This window comes from Bombus vancouverensis, chromosome 9 (genome assembly GCF_051014615.1).
Source record: "Bombus vancouverensis nearcticus chromosome 9, iyBomVanc1_principal, whole genome shotgun sequence".
In the NCBI taxonomy this organism is placed as follows: Eukaryota; Metazoa; Arthropoda; class Insecta; order Hymenoptera; family Apidae; genus Bombus; species Bombus vancouverensis.
In genome coordinates, this window is record NC_134919.1 from 17,244,303 (window position 1) to 17,261,576 (window position 17,274).

A 17,274-nucleotide genomic window follows, 5' to 3' on the forward strand; every position below is an offset into this window, starting at 1 on the left:
TGAGTTACCATTTCATTAGTAAGATTTTATGTCATCTATCTGTTAATAATTTTATTCTTATTATTATTTATTTTTTAGCCACATTGCCATATATGTAATATACTAAAATAATAATGGGATTTTGCTATAGAAAAGAATAATAATTCATCAAATGTATTAAATGTGGGAAGAAATAGTAATATCAAAGTAGGTATTTTTAGTTTATTCAAAACTAATATCTGCGTGATATAGTGTAAATAGATAAAGAGAATTTTTTAAATGTTACTTTATTAGCATATATAATAATATTATTACGCTAAAATGGTACTATTTGTTATTGCCTCGCAGCAGAATGTACTCGATGATTCACAAAAGATGGCAGCCCAGTCAGAATTCATACAGGCGTTGGCAGAAGAAAAGTATAGAGCGGATAAAATAAGATTTGGGAATATAAGTAAAGTTAGCATACTTCTCTTGTATCTCCACTTTTTGCTTTGTTATTATCTCTCTTTTTCAAAAACAAGCCATTTTGTTGAGCTTTTTGAAATGTGTCCGGCGAAGAACAATGGAGATTGATTATAAGTGTTTATATAATATTTACAATTAATAATAGAGGAAATGATGCATTTTGAACAATGGTAAAGAATTTTTTATTACAATTTTTATATTACAAAATGGAGCATATATGTATATATGAAAAATAAAGTTAACATAAACCTAAAATTAAGTATCCGTGTGTATGCTAATATCTTTATTATCCAAAGAAAATAGGAGTTACTTTTACAACATTAAGTAACCAATAATTACAATCATGCATTGGATATAATAAATATAAACGTTGAAAGATATCTGGTAGTGTAATTTCGAACGAAATCGAATATTTTATTACTGCTCAACTTCTACTTTTACTTTTAGTGTGGCAATAGAAACTAGATTGTCATCTTGCTTGAAATCAAATTTTGCAACATAATCTCCAGGGTTCATACTGCTGAAAAAATTGCTTACATCGCAATCTGAAAGTGCTTGTTCACCCTAGGTGATGAAAATCACATTTTAATATCAATATGTAGCTTAAGTTATGTATACGTAATATATGAATACGTAAATTAAAAAAAAAAGAGGTACCTATATGTATAACTTGTGCTGTTATACATATAGGTTATATATAATTAGTATTCCTATCAATATAATTAATATATATTATTTTATATATAATATGTAATTATGCAACATTCGACTCAAAAAAAAGAGATTTTAAAAAGTTGATGAAATATTTTGTATTATATGTATATAAACTTCTTACCTGTGCTAAAGAGCACAAATCATCTTCCGAACCTGGGGTTTCTATCGACGCACAGATATCATAGCCTTCCAACTCCTTCATTGGTTTATCAAATTTCTTGTTCATTTCATTAACTACGTCATCGCCGTTATAAATCGTTATATCGGCCTAAAATGGAATATCAAAATATTGCTACCTATCGCATTAACAAGCTTTATAAAGAAATTAGAAAATATATTAAATTTTTGTAGATAACTATCTAATTTACTTAGGAAGGATGATAGGAATGGAGGTGACGAAGCGGAGAAGGTAGAGTCCGAATAAGAGTAAATAATAACGTTAAAATTAAACAATATTTAAATCAAGATATACCTCTATTTCACCTGGACAATCCTGTTTGACAGAAATCTGTGAAGAAATAAGATTATCCGATAGGCTGGGACTCCATGAATCGATTAAGTCGTTGTCTGGGACATCTACGTAAAAATCGGTAATTGTAACTTTGATGGCCTAAAAAATATAAAGAAAAAATTATAACTACTAGAACTATATTATATATTCGATACTGTGGATTTATATAATTGTTTCAATCTTTACCTTGACATGCGATAACGAAACAATAGACAGAATAACCACTGATAATAATTTTTCAATCGATAACTTCATGATAACGGCTTTTAACAGAGATCGTTCAACAATTGTTAGCAAAATCTGTATGTTCTCCAAGTGGTGTTCGGTTCATATTTAAAGGCATAAAAAACCTTCTGTGTACTGTGCCGTCGCTATGATTGGTTGTTTCGAAATAATAGATCATTAACAATCGCGTTCTTTTAACATTATAAGTAGATCGAAATAAGTATAATTATGGTTGCGTGACTTTTTATAGTTTATCAAACACGAAATCGCGGGAAGTAAAACTGAGTGCAGAAAAAATATCGTGTATGATATTGTAGAAAATAAAAAAAACAAATAAGATATCTAAGCATCAATTTTTATGTCTGTTATTTAACGAGATTATGGAGAATAGTCTGTAGGATGTTACGTCTACTTCGTTAGTGTTTCGTTTTTCCTCAGATTTCAGATTTCAGATTAAATAACAATGGAGATTTCAGTTCTATCAGATCAAATTCCTATTATAATATCGACATTTGAAAAAATTTCATTTTACAAATAAAATTTGAGAAAAATTTCTAGATTCGTAAATTGCCTAACTCGATATATTCAAATTTCTGAAAAACGTTTCGCATGCACTAATTTTTTAAATTATCTAAAGCGCTTTAAAGATTATAATTTCGAATAGTCCCGCACTTAGGATTGAGATCTCGATTGAAAATCGACCTATATCGAATATCATCGATACTAATTGATATAGCAAGTATTCGATACAGAGTCTGTCGCACATGGTTTATTGTGGGCATCGTAGCGCAAATGCAAGTTGCCGAATTAATGGAGTTTGAAGATAACTCCGTTATGTTATAAACCCGATAAGAAATGTTGCATGCTTTTGCGGTGCAACGATTTTGCAGTGGTTCGCTTAACCAGAAGTGGGCATAATCGAATGTAGATGCCGGTTCGTGTAATAACATTGTTTTGTGTTTTCTGAAACGGGGTGTAACAGTTCTTGTGCATTCCTAGAGTATATATCTTTTTTTCTTTTGAAATGAAACTGAACGTTGCATAATTTTTGCCTTCTGCTCGTTCAGTGAACTTCAAACAAATCACCGTTGTGAGAAATTTTCAACAGCATATACGTTGTACTTGAAATTGTTTATTTTTCTTTAACTGAATCAACAATCCAATTATAGCCGAAAGCACATAAAATCGATCCCAATTACGCGATTTGTATCTTTTTTAAGAATTTGTGCCATATTTTAATATTATGCAGTTTTAAACGACGCACGAACAGATACCAAAGTAGCCTGAGCTATTTATAGGTTAGAAAAATACATGCGTGCTGTTGTCAGTTGCGACAACGGCGAATCATCAAGTAATCTTTAATGCAAACCCTATGCATTGGCTTCAAGCAACCAACATACGTGAAGAGATGCCGTTAAGTCAAATAAATCAAAGTAATTTTGTTAGTACCAGTGAAAATGTAAATCCTAGCACTGAGATAGCATCAACTTGTTATACCCCTCCACCTTCGTATCACAATATTAATTTACCTCTGGGACACCCATCGACTCTGACTAACGATTGTGGTGCACCACCTACCTATGAAGAAGCCATAGATCCAAATGGTAAATAATATTCTTAACAGAATACGTATCTCTGTCTGTCTCGTATTGTTTCTGTAATTTCATCGAAGCGAAGACAATATCTCTACCATCCCATTCTCTACGATATCATTGCAGAGAAATCTTTGTTCGGTTTAATTTTGAATAACAATTTATAGGATTGGAATATTGAAGAAGCGATTGTTTCTATTTTTTAGCTCCACCTCCGTCTTATGATTCATTGTTTGGTCGTATGAGGGAAGCTCATAAAGTTTCAAAAGGAGTGTTTGATTTTTTGAAAAATATTATTGTTTTACTTCTAGGCACTAGTAAGCAAAAATGTGAATTAATATTTTGTTAGGTTTTAATACAAGGATTATTAATTTTGTATTTCAATGGTTGCAGTTGGATGTACTATTATCTTAGGAGTAACAATAGTAGTTCCAATATGTATGGTGGTCATTGGAGGAATTTATCTTTATGATTGCCCACAAGGAGAGTATATTCCTGTTTATTTATTAGTGGGTGGTGGTTTTGGTGTTTTCAAGCAGTTGTTGCATTTATCTGCAAGAGTACGTCAACGTCAGGAAGAAAGAGACGAGGAAAGAATGCGACAAACTCCCACGCAAACACTAATTAATTGTTTTATGCTTGGCTGGTTTATTATAGGTTAGTAACACAAATATACGAATCAAATGTTTCTTTGGGTGTTTATAATTTTCCAATTTTTATACTCTATGTTTGCCCACAGGCTCAATGTGGGTATATAAGGAATATGAGCCAAATTACGATCCATCTCTTGGCAAATACTGTAACAAAACATTGTATTTATTCGCCTTTTGGCTAATTACAGCGGTTTACATATTTTTGGGAGTGATAACCGCTGGCTTTTGCAGCATTTCAGTAGCAAGCATCGCGTTTCAAAGACCACCGCCCGATCTAATGTAAAACACTATGGAGTCATTTTAAAGGAGAGAAACAGTCGTTCAGAAATCTATCATTTTGGGAACAAAACGACAAATTGAAAACAAACATTTTTTGTGAATATACAAAAATCACGTTATAACAGGGCACAAAATTTCGTCCACGTTTTACGTACCTGAGATGCTTAAAACAACAATCTACAAACGGATCGTTTGCACATTTAAAATGCACATAAAATGCGTTCGAATTCCAAAATTTGATGGTTGCAATCGTCGCAACGTTCCTTGATTTTTGAAGCATACTCGATTGCGTTTCAATGTCTAATTAATTAAGGCGACTTTTGCTATGAATCAGGTCAAATCTTTCTTAAAATTGGTGTATATGTAGAAAAAGTGGAAAGGAAAGAAGGAAGTAAAAATAGTCGACGATGTTTTAATCGACTCAGGGCTGTGGATATTTCGCAACAAATGCGAATTTTTTTGATATTGTGCCAAGAAATCGTAAAACCGTAAAACGGAGTATTTTGCTATCGAAATATTGGTCGCTCGTATCAACATCCGATTCGAATACTTAACTGGAGTAGAATCTCGGGACGTGTTATAAAAAGAAGAGAGAAAAAAATATTCTAACATGGAAGTGTCATCGAGGACTGTGATAACATATACGAGAAATTATGCCGTCATTAACGTGTTGATTCATGACATTCATATTGTGGCGTCTAATTAAACAGCAGCTGTTCTTTTACAAGTGAAAATGGTTACATTTACTTGTACAATAGCTTATTGTTGAAAGACTGCGATACTTCGCAAAACACGTTTTTTTATTCCTTTGCCCTCTCCTCCGTCCTTTTAAAACCTTTCGACCTTCATTGAGGCTTTATGTCAATGTAGTCGAATAACCGTTTTATAAAGACTCGTTTGAAGATTAAGGAGTAAACTATATATATATAAAATATACATATGTATATTAAAATACATGCTCCTTTTAGTATTTCGAAACTATTTGAACGCCAGTATTTAATAGTGCCGTCAGAAAGAACAATTTTTAAGAAATCTTCGTATTTGATTGGTATTTAGGTTAATGTAGTGGAGGATGGAGAATTTTCGATTGGAAAAGCAAAATGTATTCCTCGACGTTTTATTAATGTAAAAAACTTCATATGGCTTATGAACTAATCTGTACTATTTGTATTTTTTCAAAGCAGCATTTTCGTCTTCCTATTTATGTCCGGTTCAACCAAATGTTGTAAATATATTTCGAAATCGTATCTCTCTCTCTCTCTCCATCTCTCTTTCTCTCTCTCTCTATATATATATATCTATCTATCTATGTATCTGAATATTTACGTGTTTCCATCGACGAACGTAATTTTGAAATACACACGCTTGTACGTTATAAAAGAGAAAAAGAAATAAAAAAGAAAACTTAAATAATCGAACGACACTAGCGAGCTTGCGCTTTCAAGAATACATATAGAAAACACACAAATCATTTGCGTATCTAAAACTATGTTAAATCGATCTTTGGAGTAAAGCTGAATAGACTGCAATCGTTGAGCGTACGCTTAGCTAATATTATGAAAACATATCCTCGTTATATCTGTTGCTGATATTCAATGTAATACACCTTACGTATGTACACATATACGTTACATATATACTTTAAACACTTCGTCAAATGAAACTTCCAAACAAGACCTACGTGTGCCTGTAAAATAAGTTCTTTACATTGTCTGATATTATGGGCACATACGCACATTTATTATTATAATTTCCTAAATAAAGTGCTTAAAAACACGTTGCGTTTTTGCCTAACCACATGTAAAATTGGTCTCGAACATGTATAAGTTTATATTGTATTATAATTATCTTTTTATACTTTTATTTGTTATTGTGAGAAATATTTTAGCGAATTTGTATAACCTTTCTCCTTGCGCACAATGCTATCACCTTCGGTAAGAAAATAATATTGAAATTAGATCATAGAAAAGCTTGATTCTTTAACAAATGGCGCAAAAGTTTATAATCGAAGGAAAAAATTAATATTTTTTATTTCACATTTAACGTTGATTTTTTTTAATTAAATTGCTTCAACGAACGATCCAGGATAATCAGCGTCTTCGTAATAACGGCCGCCTTCACCTTCGTATTCGTCTTCGTACTTTAAGTACCGTTCCGGTGCCATTATTAAATCTTCCGAACACCTATCTAATAGAGAGTCCACAGATACCTAGAAATTAAATATTTTTTAAGCAATCAAACTAGAATGAAAAAATATCGATTATCCTTCATTATTAGAGTTGTACGAAAGGAACTCGTATTTACGAAGCTTCATCACAGATAGCTCGTTGAGTGACTCAATTGTTTACGGAATTACAAAAACGGATGTATTGCGTAAGATAAAGTGAGATTCCGAATGCAGGTATCGCGATTTTATTAATAAACACAGTGTCGACAATCAGTCAGATAAAAATGGAAATAATTGGAAATATTCATTGAAAGCCTAAGCAATTATTTCAGATGGTTCGTTTGTTCTACTTGCATTTTTTTAAAGCGAATCTCTGCACGCTGAAGCAAATTTTTGAAATCTGAATATCGTGGAATAGTTGCGCGGTATACGTTTATGTATAAGCATGGTTTAGTGAAGAAGGAACGAGCACGCCGTGTACATATATATAATTCCAATTGATTATGCATATCTCACCTCTTCCTGTAGAGGTACTGGCTCAGGTGGCAATAAATCAGCATTATACGGCGTAATGCAACGGGCTCGCCATAATGCGATAACGCCTTTCTTTAAAGCAAGCGGTTCAAATGGCTCAGGTTTAGCTTCTTCCAGTTTCACACCCTCGGTATCTTCTAATCTTTTATTTCCTTCGCCAGCCTCGGCTTCTAACGTGGCAGGTTCGGTTACTTGTCCTTGCTGAATCGAATATTTATTATCCTTACGTAAGAAAGATAAATATCTTAAAAAACGAATTCTCACCTCGACAGGTTCTTCCTTTGTCTCGTCGTAATCAGGATCTTTCACGTGCACGTAGTGTCCATGTTGCATGCAAGCGTTTTCAAAAGTGAAGCAGCCGCGTCCATAAGGCTATTACGTTACACTTTTATTAGTATTTATCCACGCTTTAATATATATAGTAACGTACTAATAAAACATTTTGGAAATAATTCGTATAAATATTAACTCGCCAAATTCAGTTGCCAAAATCCGTGGAATCGATGTCGAGGGTGAATTAATTGCCCAGGCCCTTGCATACGATCTCTGATCCACGTGCCCATAAATTTCGTGTTCGTGTCGGCGTAAAGATAAGATCCCATGCCGTGTCGAAAATTTTTCTTCCAGGAACCTTCGTAAACGTCGCCATTTACGTAATAATATACGCCAAAACCATATTTCATGTCACGTTTCCACTCACCTACGGAACGCGTGAAAAACTTCGTACGAACATACGTCTGTACGTACGTTGATTTTCGAGTTATGGACGACCAAAGAAAATTTTTTCAAAGTCTTCGGCGCAAAGACGCGCAGACGCTTCCGATACTTTCTTCGATCGTTCATAATTCGCAGAACGTAGAACGTACGGTTCTTAGCTACATATTTTAATACGTAGATTCATTGCCTAAAGCATGAACATTTATTTACGAATCACCCTGTATGGTTACGGAGGAAAATTCACGCCACTTAAAAATGCCAGATCTCATAAAGGATATAACCTAGCAAACACGAAGATGGTGCCCCGCTGAGGGTAGCCACCCGCATGATAATCAAACAGCCAAAAAATTCTACCAAATGTCCAAATCGGACAAATCGTGAATGTAAACAACTAAATAAAAAAAAAAAAACTTAAAAATGTGAATCGTGCTTTAAAACGATAAGAGAAAGATAGAGATTTCATTAAATAAAAGGCTTCGGATAGTACGAAAAAAGGCTTAAAAGTTTGAATTTCATCATTTATTTATTATTAAATTGTTAGTTAGGCTCAAAATCGACCATCCTTTGTCGTCATCCTTGCCCAATGGCTATCTGTCGTCTCTTACCCTCGTATCGCGTTCCATCAGGGTACCAAAATGTTCCTTGACCGTATTTAACGCCTTGTCTCCATTCACCGTCGTAACGAGCACCGTTTTTAAATACGTAAAGTCCCGCACCGTGCCTCAATCCCTTGCAATATCGTCCGACGTACATATCGCCGTTTGGAAGCAAAGCTTTTCCATTACCATGCCTATCACCTTTTTCATTTCTTTCACCTTCGTAAAGCTGCAAACGTATTCCGATACGAAGGAAGGTTAATTACGAAGGTTAACTTTCCTAATAAGATAGGACGAAGCTATGAAATTCAACTTGATAAACCGATTTGATAAGTTTGCAATACTGTTGTAAATTGTACAACTAAAAATTACTCTTATTCGTTGTGAATCGTAAATAAAAAGCTCTCTCGATCGGAAGACATCGGAAGTTATTAATTTAACGTACTCCTAGTGGATTTACTTCCTCTTCTCCTCTCTCGCCAGCCATTTCTCCACCTTCCAACATATTATCGTATATGCGCGAACCACCCTTGCCCTTGCAATGTCACGACGTCATTGAAAACATGCAGCATCTCTGAAGTTATCTCCCTAGATCGGTATCTCGTTAAGAAACGAGATTATTCTTTCTATAGGTCTCGAAATTGCAAGTTATACAGATATCGTAATTACGCAGATATACAGCGGGCAATTGAATTAAACTAAACATTGCTATCAACGCTCCTTCAAAAGTCGCGCAATTTATTTAACCAAATAGAAGTAATTTGATCGCAATATATGACACGCTATCAAAAAAGTCTCAGCTTTTTAATAATCTATACGATACAAGAATTAAAAATACGAAATACAGTATGATCTTTAAGCTCGACAGTCAGCAGCATTTTGCACAGGAAGAAATTTCACACTTTGGTAGGTCGGAGAAATAAAGCGGAGAGTAAGTCGAGCCATCGCACGTGCAACGAATACAGTATCGTACGCAGGATGGTGGTGGTTCTATTTTTGGTGCTGGACATTGAGGTAGCTCTGGGCAAGGAGGTGGCAAGCAGTCAACCACGTACAGCGCGGGTGGTTTCTGTGGTGGTTCTGGACGTTGTCTACATACCTAGGAGCGAAACAAAACGCGTTCGTCGTTGAAAATTGTAAAAATTTATTTTAGAAAGCTACAGGAAGAATTCTATCGTATCGAAGGAAGAATGAAAGTTTTGTAAAATATGTAAGAAGGTTAACGTTAAATCCAGTCTCGTTAATAAAAATTGTAAGTATTTTAAAACGTACGAAAGGTGGACACGGACGAGGACAACGACATTTTAGCGGTGGGTATTGCTGAGGAGGTGGACAGCCGTATTTCGGACAACAGAACGGCGGAGGCTTGCAATGACAACACGGTGGAGGCAGAGTGCTGGTGCGCCTTTTTTCTTCGCGACAAGACATGTTTATCCGGAGAATTTATTTCTACGAAAATCGGGATTGTTTCCTACAGCATCTTTAGATATAAATTGTCGAAAAAGGAAATAACAGCTTCGCGTGACTTAGAAATTTATCGACGGCATTGCCTAACAAATTTTCATCGGATTTGTTCGATACAAGGAGAATTTACGCAGATCTGTGTATACTTGCTTCGAATCGATTACGTTTCTTCTGTTTTTCCTCTTTGACATAACTAAACGAATATGTTCACACGTATGCTCGATTGTTTGATTTTTTACTTGAAAGTAACATGGCTAACTACGAAATCTCTCCTTTCTTCTCGACGCTTAAAGTCGCGTTCGCTACAAAAACTATAAGAATTACGAAAGAGTTCTGTTAATTTTCTGTCGGATATAGCGGGCTTGATAGGTAGAATACGCTCCAATTATCTGACACGAAGTAACAGCAAATTGTTCTTTATCGTTTTCGAAGTTTCGTGAAAAGATATACAGGGTGGTTGGTAACTGGTGGTACAAGCGGAAAGGGAGTGATTCTACGCGAAAAAAGAAGTCGAAAATATAGAATACAAATTTTTCGTTCGAGGCTTTGTTTTCGAGAAAATCGACTTTGAATTTTCGCTCGGTACGCGTTCACTTTATCGCGTCTCGTTATAACGGATCTCACTGTAGATCGTTGTCTGTAGATGGAAAAATTAAAAAAAAATTTTTTATTCTATATTTTCGACCTCTTTTTTCGCGTAGAATCACCCCCTTTCCGCTTGTACCACCAGTTACCAACCACCCTGTATGTATTTTCGACCAATCGCGGGAAGACGCAATCGCGAGGAAACACGTCAACGGGAGTCGTAAATTCCCGTTACGATTATAATAATCGACACCACGAGTCGATCGATCCCCTGATTTCCGTTAAGATAACAGGGATGGTTAAGATACTATAACGCTGCGATTAACAGGGTTGTAAGGTTATATTTCTAACATTTATGAGGTACACTGTTGAGTATGTATACGTTAAGTAAATGATTGATTTAAGGAGAGTAACCCCTTAATGACTTGTCGACTATTCTAACGTTGAAGAATAAGCAAGGTACAGTGACGATGCTGTGTCGGAGGAAAGCTAATAACGGGTGTGTCTAGCGCACGGGATTATCGGATTTGTTCATGACATTTTGGTCAGGAAAGTGAGAGCAGTATACGTTGCTTCCGATTGGATAAACGAAGGTTGATGGACTAGGAAGGGTCTTAGCCGCCCTCGATAGAAAGTTGCTAATAGGAAGCATCGTACGTGAGAAAAATTAACTTTCCCGTGTCAAGCCGTAATAGACGATAGTCTTTAGAAAAAGATTTAGAAACAAAGATTTGTACGGTCTGAAGGTCTTATAAGGTTCGGTCTTAGCTAGCAAATTACTGAGATTTACGATGGGTCCTTAAGAGGATCGAGGGTACGCAGTAAGGATGAGCGGATATCTGGTTCCCGTCTAGTAACAATAACGTAACAATATAGTTAAGAGGAATGACCAAAATATAGACAGATATAGAAAATCGCTCTCTACGTATATCGAAAGAATAATTTATTAAAAGTATAAACAAATTGGTCTTCCACGAGAATCGAACAATCTCGCGTAACAAGGGGCTACTTTCGGTGGTGGTATCTCTGGTGGTGGACAGCATATCGATCGCGGATAATAGCAAGGCGAATACTTGAGGCTGTGGAAAGAAATCCGTGATCATCGTATCTTCGTATATTCCTTTCGAAGTTAATGTTTCATCAACATACCCGTTGCGAGTGTAGGTAACTTGAAAATGAACCGAAGACGTGCCATTCGTCGGTGGCTGAATATTTGGACACGGTGGACACGTTGAGAAACAGGTTTTTCTAGACTCACAGCGCGATGGGTAGCTGGGTGGATACCTGCATAGCGCGTCTTCCAACGTCGTTGACATTTTTCTCTCTTATCGATTCGCCGCTATTATTATTGCTATGCCGAAACAACGAGTTTTAGTTTTATATTGCACTTGGACGTCGAAAGAGTATATTAAATAAATCGATAAATTCGAGGCAGCGAATAGAGAAAGTGGAGAGATAAAAGTTGTATTAAAATTTTGTAGGTTATGTAGTTCAAACTGAACATGGTTTCGTAGATGGGATTTTGGTCAAAAGAAGAACGAGAGATTCGTACGTGCTTGAATAACAATTTCTTCTGTTTTCTGTTTCGAAAAGAGATAGAGATAGAAGGGATAGAAATAGACGATGAAAGAAGACAGTTTGGTAATCACAACAGATATTATAATAAATCATATCTTTACAGAGGCAGATACATTGTAAAACGAACAAGGATACTTTCACGAAATATACACGCAGTCGTACATTGATCCAGGAATCGATCGGCGACACTATGTACAACACAACCACGGAAGCGTGTACGATGCCCTGTCGAAAGAATTTACAGACATCGCGATTCCACTTTCCTCAAATTTGGCACGCAGTGCACCTGTTCGTATATTATTTCCTTTTTTTATTTCTTCTTTCCTTATCCCAGTGTTTCACTGCCCTCGCATTCGACGATTTAACCAATCACAAATTCGCTAGTCTCGGTCGGAGAGAACGACACGCAGGAACCCGACGTTTTAGTACTTACTTTCCACTTTATAATAAATTAATTTATTTCGTGTATTTACCTTTTTCGAAGTAAACGAAAGATCGAAAATCCGAACGAATGATCAGCGTACGTCGATATAGAGGGCAAAAGAAAACATAAAAAACAGAGGAGAAGAGAAAACAATAAGTACTTAAGGCGACGATATTATATAACGAATCGATATTGTATACGCGATTCCCTGTAGCTCGTTCTTCGAAGAGACTTCAAAAATCCGGAGCTACGTCAATGGAAACAAACATTCACGATGTCATTGGCATCGGTTCATTGACCGAGCCTTCCTTCGGATTAGTCGAATTATTTGGGTTCAGGTAACTCGACTAATCCGAACGAGGGTTTACCATGTTCATTTCCAAATGAAAAACGACGAAAAGAAATATGAAAACAAAAGAAGAACAAGTTGTATTTGTATAATATTTAAGTACATGGATCAATCGACGTTCCTTCTCTCTTCCACGCGTGTCTTTTATACGAGTTTCGCGATAAGTACCTGGCGATCGGTTCGCGCTTATGCCAACTCGATAATCGTTCCTCTCCTTTCTTGTTTTCGTTTTATTTCATATTCTTTTGTTCTATTCTTTATCTTCCCTTTTGTGTCGATACTCGTTCGTTTTTTACTTTTGTTGCTTTTGATTTACCGGACGGACAGAAGGTGGCTCAAAAGATCAAGCTGAAACCTCGTCAAACGATCGAGAACGATATCGGACTGGATTCCTCCATATGACGAGCGTCGATTACGTGTTCCGTTTCATCATGTCGCGGTACAGTCTGTTCAGAATCGGTCGATCTCTCGAGCGAACGAAAATAACACCCATCGTTTCGTTTAGCCACTGATGAAACTTAAAATTCGAAATCTAACGTCCTTCCGTCCACTTGGGCTTTTATTTTATATTTGAATCGGCGCTAATCTTTAAATTCGAAGACCGTGGCGGAATTAAACACGCGTTAGAACGATAACAATGTCGATAGCTTACGACGTTGAGTGATAAGCAAAAAAAAAAAAAAAGAAAAAGAAAAAATAGTTTTTAGGTTATAATTCGTTCCGAACAGACCATATTTTGACGTTATTAAATACAAAGTATTCCTAAACTGTAGAAGCAACGCGATTTGTGCTGAGAAACGCTACCGAACTATTTACAAGGATAACTTACAATCATAACTGAACGAAACCTCGGCAACGAAGAACGTTGTTTCTATTTGCGTTAGGATCATCGCCGGTTCGGTGAACATTTTCTTCTCGTATTCTTACACACATACTTTCACTCGCTCATTTTCTCCTTTTTCTCTCTTCGCCTGTTCAATTTTACTTCCTCTCCCTCGCCCTCTCCGTTTCTCTTGTTATCACTCTCTTCTCTTTTAAATAACTACTATTTATATACAATGCACACACACGATTCGTCGAAACGACGATCGAACACGTACCCTCTTTCTCGTCAACCACGAGAGATCGTTCTAGTTATTGGCCCACCTCGTTTTACCCCTGTTCGATGTAAATCCCTCGCCATGATGTTACGTATGGTGTATGGTTTTTGTAATATCGTGCTCTCGAGTCTTTACGACCGAGGAAAATTTCAGGGACAATTCTTAGGATAAGTTCAACGAATTGCGACGTACGTATTTCCATCAAATAGTAAGTAACTAAGTGCCGTCAGATGTAGCGACTGTCGTCGCTGTTTTACACGAGTAAAAGATCTCGCCCTATAAGCAGCAAGCCTTGTAAATTGCAACTCGAATGTATTTTACGAATCTCGTTATCTGTCATTTTCTTACCTTATCTTCCCTCCATAACCTTACTACTTAAGCCTTTGTCAAACTAATTCTCGGGAATTAGTATCTCTAGAACTTTTGTTAGAAACAACGAACACAGTTGTAGTCCTTACTGCACACATGGCAAGGGATTGAATCATCGTGGATCAATACACTTGGAGGAACGAAAAGTTGGAACGTAAACCGAAATGGAGACAAGCTTCAAGACGCGATAGTAACCCCGTGTTTATCTTTATATAGGATGTGGAGAGCGTTCACGTGTCTCCGTAATTGTTCAACAACCGACATAACTATGTAACAATCCGTCGTATTATATTCTTATTATAAATTCACGTTGGAACGCGACTCCGTATATCCGTATATCGTTGCTCTCGTGTTGGCTCGTGAAACGACTTTCGTGAATATTTTAGCTCTTGTTCTTTTATGTCGCTCTAATTTTTCTCTGTGCGGTTTCTTTTCATTTTGTTTCAAGCGGAAGCACCTTTCGCGTTCTAGTTGCGTGAATCGTCATCTAATGGCACCACTTACAGACATTCTATGCAAACATTTTACATTTATCGTTATCGTTATCGTATACCACATTGCTAGAAGATGTTGCAACTTTGTGTCTGGCAGAACTTTCGGTTACCCGCAGGTATTTGGAACATGTGTGCAGACAATGTCTGTAGTGCCATACGCAGACAGATTATGCATCGTCGTCGTGATTCTGTAGCAGTGACAGTACGCGATTTCATAGAATATCATTGACTAAATTTCATCTTAAGAATTTTTTTGGAAATCTGTGAAACTTACGATTCTTTCCTGCGTCACAGCTACACAAAATCACAACGATGTTGCAACGCTTGTCCGTATTAAGCTTTTAATGTTAACACGATCATTGGAGTGCTTCGACCCGCTCGTACGTACGATATTAGACAACGATAGCGTGGAACGTAAGTACTGACTCTAGAAATTTTTTAACATCTAATCTTTTCTCTTAAGTACACTAAGTTGTATATGCGTGTGTTTAGGACTCGTCTAGTTAATTCTGCCGGCTAGAGAACGATAGACTCTGCGCTACCCAAGCTCGTAAACGCTTGCTTACGTTCCAGACGGGAAATTCGCAATTCATCGAGCAAAGTTTACGACAGCCGCTCGACCCCATCCTCGTCTTTAAGTACTGGCCACACCTCCGTGTATATCACAGTCCGTCATTTTGCTACTCAGTCGCGTCAGTCGTTTTACAACGCCTGGTTATCGGATTACGTAGGGCCACGTACAGAAATTTTATTTTTACTCGACTGCAACGCCATATCGCGAATCGAAAATTGTCCTTGGTTGCCTAAATTATTACCAAATACGTAGACGATGTATATATATATCAATTCATTCCTTGCTGCATCGTGTCTCGAGGCCAAATCCGTCACAGACTTCAAAAATATTCAAAGCCCGGCCAAATCGAGTATGACATCTTAGTAATTAATAAATACGTACGCTCGTGTCTATCAATGTTATTCGAGAAATGAAATCTACTGAAAATCCCGACTGGCCCTAAATCGATCACCAGGGGCGGTATACGTCGATATATTTCTTTTCTGTCTTTATCTCTACTTATTCTCCTATCTAAAATTTTCCTTGCTCGTAATTAAGAAAACTTGTCAATTCCTGATATTTCGAGCTGGGTAAGTTCGACAGAATTTTTCATTCGCGGCCATCGACCGTTCGAAAAGAAAAATAACTTTTCTGTCGAGTCACGTTCGACACGTGAACCCGCGGTCGGACTAACTGTAAGCTACTAGCATCGTGTTTTCACGTTATATTTCTCGTAACTTTTACGTTATATATGTTTTTTTGTTTTTTTTCTTTTTTCTCTTTTACTGTTATTTTCGACGAAACATCAGATTGGTGCAGCATAATCTTGGGTGCGTGGAAATTTCGCTTCATCATGCATAACGACGGTAACCGTATTCAGTCTAAACTACTCAAGATTATTGTACACCTCGTTTTATTAAGTACTTTCGTGATAGACATTTAAGTTATCGATACCAGCGACATAATCTAGCTTCCTTCACGAATAAGGTGCGATGACATCTAAAAACAGTATCGTGCGATCCAGGTCGATCGATCGACCCGAATCTCTTATTTAAATAAATCCACGTTCACTTCACCAACGCGATTGAACGCGTGGTCCCAAAAGACGCAATTTTAATTTACCTCCTTTCCCTGTCTCTTCTCTTTCGTATCCAAATTCGAGGTTATCGAGGCTATGTGTGCGTAATCTACTAATGTCTAAAAAACATCGTTTTTTTTTACGGGTACGTGTTTTGTGCTGATTTGCTGTTTATCGTCATTGCTACTAAACATATCTCTTCGAGATCGATACGTATATTCTCCGGCTCCCGCTCCTCCTCGATTCCTCGAGGTTTCTCGTTACATCGCACGATGCTTGGACCGTGTCGCCCGACCGGAAACTTCATTCGAGAAAACTTCGCGGTTTCATCGACGTTCGACGCGTTTCACGTGTAATACTTTCGGTCGTGCGAGAGGTCGAAGCGCGAACGGACATGGAGTCGTCACTATGTGTTAGAGCGGAAGTACTTGACAACGCTATTGATGAACTCCTGGCGCTACAATTGCACCTGGAACGCTTGAGTCGCGTTTGGCATTATGAAGGGGTTCGTCGTGCTCGATTGTCGCAGGTTTCTCGCCGCGATCTCAGCCCATTCCGCGTCAAACGGATCCGAAGGACCGGACCTGGTGGCCTGTCCCATCGCGGCCGAACCGAGCGACAGGGCTCTCGCGTGCAGCGGTGGCGCTCGTCGAGGACTCGTTTGTCCTTGAGAAGGAGATTGCACTGAGGGTGGCACCGAGCTGGTTATACTGCCTAACCATTGCTCTGGTTTGGGCAACGCGGCTGTCGTTGAAACAGGTTGGACCTGGAACGATAGAAGAACGTTGTGAAATTCCGTTATTTGCCGACTCGAAGTTGCAAATTCTATAACGATCCTACAGTAG

At 37.1% G+C, this 17,274-nt stretch overlaps 5 protein-coding genes across 9 annotated transcripts in view; 1 reads left to right on the plus strand and 4 right to left on the minus strand.

Annotated features, from left to right (window-relative positions):
* Positions 1-717: 717 nt before the first annotated feature.
* On the minus strand, positions 718-2,017 carry LOC117158882 (uncharacterized). Its single transcript, XM_033338257.2, has 4 exons — positions 1,859-2,017; positions 1,634-1,771; positions 1,283-1,429; positions 718-1,011 (listed from the first exon to the last, which is right to left on the minus strand). Exons 1-4 carry the CDS (start codon positions 1,925-1,927, stop codon positions 865-867), a joined length of 501 nt encoding a protein of 166 aa, XP_033194148.1. The 5' UTR covers positions 1,928-2,017; the 3' UTR covers positions 718-864.
* Positions 2,018-2,639: 622 nt separating this feature from the next.
* On the plus strand, positions 2,640-6,197 carry LOC117158834 (uncharacterized). Its single transcript, XM_033338169.2, has 4 exons — positions 2,640-3,501; positions 3,696-3,806; positions 3,883-4,146; positions 4,229-6,197. Exons 1-4 carry the CDS (start codon positions 3,270-3,272, stop codon positions 4,423-4,425), a joined length of 804 nt encoding a protein of 267 aa, XP_033194060.1. The 5' UTR covers positions 2,640-3,269; the 3' UTR covers positions 4,426-6,197.
* Positions 6,198-6,248: 51 nt separating this feature from the next.
* On the minus strand, positions 6,249-9,013 carry LOC117158833 (Radial spoke head protein 1). Its single transcript, XM_033338167.2, has 6 exons — positions 8,881-9,013; positions 8,445-8,664; positions 7,596-7,822; positions 7,387-7,494; positions 7,105-7,323; positions 6,249-6,630 (listed from the first exon to the last, which is right to left on the minus strand). Exons 1-6 carry the CDS (start codon positions 8,938-8,940, stop codon positions 6,481-6,483), a joined length of 984 nt encoding a protein of 327 aa, XP_033194058.2. The 5' UTR covers positions 8,941-9,013; the 3' UTR covers positions 6,249-6,480.
* Positions 9,014-9,288: 275 nt separating this feature from the next.
* LOC117158835 (uncharacterized) lies at positions 9,289-12,007 on the minus strand. The gene is made up of 3 exons (XM_033338170.2): positions 11,634-12,007; positions 9,708-11,563; positions 9,289-9,534 (listed from the first exon to the last, which is right to left on the minus strand). The coding sequence occupies exons 2-3, from the start codon at positions 9,861-9,863 to the stop codon at positions 9,304-9,306; spliced, it is 387 nt and encodes a 128-aa protein (XP_033194061.1). The 5' UTR covers positions 9,864-11,563; positions 11,634-12,007; the 3' UTR covers positions 9,289-9,303.
* Positions 12,008-12,121: 114 nt separating this feature from the next.
* numb (NUMB endocytic adaptor protein) overlaps positions 12,122-17,274 on the minus strand; it is a 59,665-nt gene continuing 54,512 nt past the window's right edge. For all 5 annotated transcript variants that reach the window (XM_076621780.1, XM_076621781.1, XM_076621778.1 and 2 more), the window contains one exon: positions 12,122-17,195. In XM_076621780.1, the coding sequence (XP_076477895.1) occupies positions 16,887-17,195 (309 nt within the window). In that variant the 3' untranslated portion in view covers positions 12,122-16,886. The remainder of the gene's footprint in view (positions 17,196-17,274) is intronic.

Excerpts from the sequence above, each read along its gene's own strand:
- LOC117158882 (XM_033338257.2), bottom strand. The coding sequence starts at position 1,927 with ATGAAGTTATCGATTGAAAAATTATTATCAGTGGTTATTCTGTCTATT. Across the intron at positions 1,772-1,858 it reads TTTCGTTATCGCATGTCAAG|GCCATCAAAGTTACAATTAC; the intron begins GTAAAGATTGAA and ends TATATTTTTTAG. Across the intron at positions 1,430-1,633 it reads ATTGTCCAGGTGAAATAGAG|GCCGATATAACGATTTATAA; the intron begins GTATATCTTGAT and ends ATTCCATTTTAG.
- LOC117158834 (XM_033338169.2), top strand. The coding sequence starts at position 3,270 with ATGCATTGGCTTCAAGCAACCAACATACGTGAAGAGATGCCGTTAAGT. Across the intron at positions 3,807-3,882 it reads TGTTTTACTTCTAGGCACTA|TTGGATGTACTATTATCTTA; the intron begins GTAAGCAAAAAT and ends CAATGGTTGCAG. Across the intron at positions 4,147-4,228 it reads GCTTGGCTGGTTTATTATAG|GCTCAATGTGGGTATATAAG; the intron begins GTTAGTAACACA and ends GTTTGCCCACAG.
- LOC117158833 (XM_033338167.2), bottom strand. The coding sequence starts at position 8,940 with ATGTTGGAAGGTGGAGAAATGGCTGGCGAGAGAGGAGAAGAGGAAGTA. Across the intron at positions 7,495-7,595 it reads GATTTTGGCAACTGAATTTG|CCTTATGGACGCGGCTGCTT; the intron begins GCGAGTTAATAT and ends GTAACGTAATAG. Across the intron at positions 6,631-7,104 it reads CAGTACCTCTACAGGAAGAG|GTATCTGTGGACTCTCTATT; the intron begins GTGAGATATGCA and ends TTTAATTTCTAG.
- LOC117158835 (XM_033338170.2), bottom strand. The coding sequence starts at position 9,863 with ATGTCTTGTCGCGAAGAAAAAAGGCGCACCAGCACTCTGCCTCCACCG. Across the intron at positions 9,535-9,707 it reads CTCGTCCGTGTCCACCTTTC|GTATGTAGACAACGTCCAGA; the intron begins GTACGTTTTAAA and ends TTTCGCTCCTAG.